We start from the raw sequence: 5,862 nt of genomic DNA, 5'->3' as shown, positions 1-5,862 counted from the left end.
TGCTACTTGCTAATGTCATAAAAATATGCTGTAAATTTTTACATTTCTAGAACCATTCTACTTTCTCAGAATTCTTGTAATATCAGGGTTACACTAAGATTTTAAAAAAAAAAAGTAAAGCTACCCTCACCTTTCAGAGACATGTATATTTTAAATAAAAATTATTATTTCATTTTAATTAATGTTTCCATTGTTCTGTATCATCCTTTTATCTAGAAGAGAGAAAGAGCCTGTTACGAAAGGTTGAAAAGAAACTCGAAGAAGCCAATTTAACTGTAAGTATTGATGACTTAAGGTTCTCAAATTTTGATTATGTACAAATGATGTGCCACTACAAAATATATGTTATGATTTTTGTTTTCAGCTTCATGAATTGGAAAGTGAAGCTAAACTTGCGCCCGTGAACTACAGGACTCAGATGCTTGGTAAAATTAGGCATTACAGGAATGATATAGAACATTATTCAAGAATCATGGTATGCAGACATCTTCGCAATGTTTATTTGGGATAAGCTCCTATCTCTTTCAATATTTCTAAAAATAAATCTTAGTTTGTTAAAAGTTACTATGTTTGTAGTACAATGGCTGCCATCTTTCATTTTCAAGCATAGTGCCAGTTAGATTTTTGCATTCTATAATCCAGTGGAAAATTTTGGTTGAGATCTACATTCAAACACTAATTGTTTAGTGCAGCAGGTCTATCAAATGTTACTATGTACCACTTAAACAACAAATTCATTCATTTTTTCTTTGCTATTAACTATGATTAACAAGATGTATTAATTCAACTCTTATTGAGAACATAGCTTTATAACAATCTTTGCAATTGTGGACCTTTCTTTAAACACATCTTTGATATCTTCACATATACCTTAGTCTCTCTGCTGTTTGGGCACTACACAAGATTTGTCAACTGTCTTTCTCCATTCCTTTCTGTCTTTTGCCTTGGATAGAACCTCTTTCAATGGCAGGCCGGTCCATTCTTTTATGTTTTCCTCTCATCACTTTCTCTGTCTGCCTCCTATTCTTTTTCCTGGTAATATTCCCTGAAGGAAGGTCTTTGCAAGCCCCGAAGACCTTGTAATATGGTCACAGAGTTTTAGTTTCTGTTTTTTTTTCAAATAATAGTTAGCAGGTCATTGTGGGGTCCAATCACTCTAGTAACCCTGTCTCTAATCTCCTCATTTGTGATGCAGCCTTTGATATAGTTGATAAAATGATTTGATTTTCTGATATTGAACTTAACATTTATGTGCTGTTCTTTCTATTTAGAAACGAGGCTATAATGCAGGAGCTGGTGGGGTTGACAATTCAGGCTTTGATAGAGAAGAGGTAAGAGTTTCAGTCAAACAGATGACTTATTGATTGCCTTGGTGACATGAGATTAAAAATTCTTAGGTGGGGCATTAAACATGAAAAGGACCAAGATGCCCGTATGTAGACTAGTCGCTGAATAAACTCTTTATGTTGTGTCAATTCTATTTATGTGTATGTTTCTGTTGTGTTGTCCACATATGAGAAGAGAGTCCTTGTAATCACAACAAATTTCCATAAGGATCAATAAAGCAGTCTTAATCTTAATCTTAGCTTTTTTCTTCTTTTCTCAGAGACTTGAAAGCTCCAATTGAGCTAAGCTGTTACAGGGGCACCAGTCTCTTCAGAGAGCCACTAAAAGTATTGCAAGGTCACATCAGATCAGATAGGTGTAGAGATTATAGATGAACTGGGTCAGCAGAGAGAAACTCTAGTGAAGACTAGAGATAGGGTAAGGCTGGAAGGATGGGTTGAATTGAAATAGTTGATAAATTAATTCAATGTTTTTAGCATTTTTGGATTATTTAACCAAATTAAAAGGACACATGATTTAAGAATCGCTTGTTAAAGGCATGTTTATATGAGTTTCCGTGACGTCCACTTCCCACTTGTAAGTAGTTTAGTTGATAAAAGAACAGCAATATGAAAATGTACATTTGCTTTTGTCAAATAATAATTATTCACCACAATATTGTAAAAACTTTAAGGGAGGCAACTCAGCAAAAATTAACATCAAAAAAATTATGGATATTTTAAACATAATCACAGACATAGACAGTTGACTGTCAAGCCTTGAGTTTACACCATGAGTTTAGTTCTTAGATTCAACTGTCCTTTCTGCCTATCCACTGTGCAGATCAACCACACACTTCCCAGTGTTGCTCTAGGTCCACACATCAGTTGTCAGGCAAAATGAAGGAGGCCTCTTTGTTTCTAGTTCTAGACTCCCTTATTACTTCTTGTTGCTTTGGGCAGAGGAAGCTTTTCTCTCTTTCTAAACAGTCTTTATCCTGTGTTGCAAACTGCTGTACACTGATACGCACCATAAGCACCAGTGTAGGGGCAGATTTTATAACACTATTTTGTTATGAGTAGTTTAGAGAGCCAGTATTAGGTGATAGACAAAAATAGTATTGGGTGAGCTGAAGGTTGGAAGGATGGAACATCTAAAAATTTTGGGAATTTATGTTTTGGACAAAGCTTTACATTAACACATGAATAGAAGATTCTCATTTACTGCATAATTATTGACTTAAGTATCACCAATTTTTTTTTAAAATAATAATAATATAATAATTATAGCTTTTATATAGCGCTACTTTCATGCTTATAGCATGCTCAGAGCGCTATTGTCCAATCTCATTTGTGGACCAGTGTGTGTGTGTGTGGGGGGGGGGGGGGGGTTATCTGGGAGAAGGTTTTTCTGTGCTGCCTATAGGCGCTCAGTAAACACAACTCTGCTCGAGTCGGGTGTCGAACCTCGAGCCCCCTTCACAGGTAGCCAAGCCAAGTTCAGGTGCACTTAGCCTCTCGACCACGCTTCCCACTCACAAATGTGAGACTAACTGAAGAAATTGGTTAATAATGGAGCCTTGATATTTAGGCAAATGATAGAAATATAATTTCTCTGTTGGGATAAATTGTCCAATAGAACTAAAATGTGTTTTTGTTTCTTTAGTTGACAGAAACAGATGCCAATCTTGTTAAAAGTCGACAAATTTTAAAAGGAATGTTAAGGAGGTGAGCATTTTTTTTTGTAAATATAAAAAGAATAATGTATAATAATACTTACAATGATATTTATTCATTTATCTTTTCCCATTAAGTAAAGAAAAGAATAAAAAATATTCTTATGCTAGAAATACATTGTCGATTGGATAAACAAACTCAAACTAGAAGCATAGTAAATGATTAAATAATTTTTTAACTTATATTCCTATTACCCCGGTACCAGGGACATGAGAAAAAGTTCTAAATTGAGAATGTTAGGCCAAGAAAAGTACACACTGTTGAGGCTATTCTGAAATGTGGATGTATCTATTAGGTCACATTTGCAGTATTAATTTATTTGAAGAACATTTTTTTTATTCCTTCAAAAAATCTAGATAAATTATATATTATGAACAAAATTTTAATTGTGCAATTTCTAAGAGAGATACATTTTCTCTTCAGTTATATTTTGACTGATTTTTTATTTGAAAATATGTACTAAGTGATGTTCAAATTGAAAGCTTTTAATTTTTTTTAAAAATAATTTCTAATATTACAGAATGATGATAGACAAGATGATCCTTGCTGTGTTTATACTTATTGAGTTAGCATGTCTAGGAGGTGTTATTTATTGGAAGTTTTTCAGCTGATGCATCTGTTCCCTCATGGGTGGCCTCTTTGTTGTACAAACTAACTGGATCAATCTATTTATTTGCCTAATATTTGTATAAGAATGTCTTGTCATTGCCATTTGATGCATATAGCATTAGGACTTTGTGCTTTATTGTACGCTGACTCATCATTAAAGCTTCTGTTGGTATGAGGTTGCTTGTAATAGACTGACAGACCCCAGAAAGTTAAGATGATAAAAAACATAAATATAAAATGCCTGGGAAAGTGTGTAGCTGGTGGGCTCAATTCAGTGATTTTTATTGTTTAAAACTGTCCCCCAACATCAAGCATGGTTGCAATGTACTTCATCCTTTGCCATTCTGAAGAAAGTGTGGGCCAGGAAGAAATATTTCCAGAATGCTTTAGGTTGGGTCAGGTTACAGATTGCAATAAGAAAATTATTGGGAAAATCTTAATCATAAATGTTACAAAGTAAAGTTTTTGCCTAAGTGTTTTATGCACAAACTTTTCAACATTCTAGGGAATGTTAACAAATACAAATGAAAGTGTTTAGAGAGTTTGAGTGAGTAAATATATTTTACAAGTCATTGTTGTTTGACCAGATAAAAAGCTTTCTTCTTCTTCTTTCTCATTTTTATGTTGGAGCGTTTAGATGACTAGACCAGTACATGAGATGAACTGCACAGTGGTTTCCAAATCAGGGAGCTCTCCACATAGTTTTCTTTCTATTGGGGTGTTTTGAGGCCAGTGTCTTGTACGGACCTCATGGTAAAGAGCACAGTTTTGAAGGACATGGTCAGCATTCTCTGGTGACACTCCACATGGGCAGATTTCACTGGTTCCAATTTTGAGTTTCCGGTACAGTTGTCGCATTCTGTTGTGTCCTGTCCTGAGTCAGAAGATTAGATGTTGATCTTGTCGGGATATAAGCATCATCTTAAAAAGCTTTCAATAATGTTCTATATCATTCTTGTAATGCCTAATTTTACCTAGCATCTGAGTCCTGTAGTTCACAGGCACAAGTTTAGCTTCACTTTCCAATTCATGAAGCTGAAAACAAAAAATAATAACATATATTTTGTAGTGGCACATCATTTGTACATAATCAAAATTTGAGAACCTTAAGTCATCAACACTTACAGTTAAATTGGCTTCTTCGAGTTTCTTTTCAACTTTTCGTAACAGGCTCTTTCTCTCTTCTAGATAAAAGGATGATACAGAACAATGGAAACATTTATTAAAATGAAATAATAATTTGTATTTAAAATATACATGTCTCTGAAAGGTGAGGGTAGCTTTACTTTTTTTTTTTTAAATCTTAGTGTAACCCTGCTATTCCAAGAATTCTGAGAAAGTAGAATGGTTCTAGAAATGTAAAAATTTACAGCATATTTTTATGACATTAGCAAGTAGCACATTGAACAAGTGACCACTGAGTTACAAACAAATAGAAATTTTTATTAGTATTTTGGAAAAACTCAACTATTAACGCCTACCATTTTGCACATTTGTCGTATCTTTGGCCACAAAAGTTTCAAATATTTAATTAATCCATTTCTTAAGCTCTCTCAACATTGTGTTGGTTAAATAGTCTCTGTTTTTCTGTTGTTGTTATAGTTGATGTATAACAAAATCTTAAAATAAATGACTTTTGTTAAACTCTACTACAATTTCTAGTGATTTTTGCCCGGATCACTTCATTGGTAACTGATTTAAACATCTGTGTCGTCAAAGCCAGCCTTAGGCAAAGGCAAACTAGTGTGATGGGTGCCTAGCAAATATCAGACATCTAGAAATAAGTTCACAGTATATGAAAGTGGTTATATGCGCAGATCAGGTTAGAAGAATGTTTTAGTTTTTAAGTAATACCATTGTATCTTTTGAAAATGAAAATGTTTGCTTGAAAATTGGCTTGAATAAAATGTTAAAATTTTTTACTTTTGATGCCATTACTGTATGTATATTTTGTTCTTTTACCAACACTAAATAATTTTCTCAAAAGTCTAACTAGTGGTAGTGATGGTCATGAGGAATAACTGACCTGGACTGTGTAGTTTACCAAGTTTTGTTTTGGATTTCTTCTTCTACTTTCTCATTTTAGTGTTGGAGCGTTCAACTGACTAGACCAATATATGAGATGAACTGCACAGTGGTTTCCAAATCAGGCAGCTCTCCATTTAGTTTTCTTTCTATTGGGGTGTTTTGA

The 5,862-nt window shown here is 33.8% G+C and overlaps 1 protein-coding gene across 1 annotated transcript; it reads left to right on the top strand.

The window, feature by feature from the left end:
* Nucleotides 1-212: 212 nt before the first annotated feature.
* Nucleotides 213-4,576, top strand: LOC106060526 (vesicle transport through interaction with t-SNAREs homolog 1B-like; the record flags this gene model as incomplete). The annotated part of the gene is given in 7 exon segments (XM_056022279.1): nucleotides 213-275; nucleotides 365-475; nucleotides 1,272-1,331; nucleotides 1,607-1,688; nucleotides 1,691-1,764; nucleotides 2,992-3,053; nucleotides 3,583-4,576. Coding segments are annotated over 7 exon segments (543 nt in total), but the record flags the coding sequence as incomplete, so codon positions are not given.
* Between the last annotated feature and the right edge of the window lie 1,286 nt (nucleotides 4,577-5,862).

This window comes from Biomphalaria glabrata, chromosome 3 (assembly GCF_947242115.1).
Source record: "Biomphalaria glabrata chromosome 3, xgBioGlab47.1, whole genome shotgun sequence".
Classification (NCBI taxonomy): Eukaryota; Metazoa; Mollusca; class Gastropoda; family Planorbidae; genus Biomphalaria; species Biomphalaria glabrata.
This window is presented reverse-complemented; position numbering and strand designations above follow the sequence as displayed.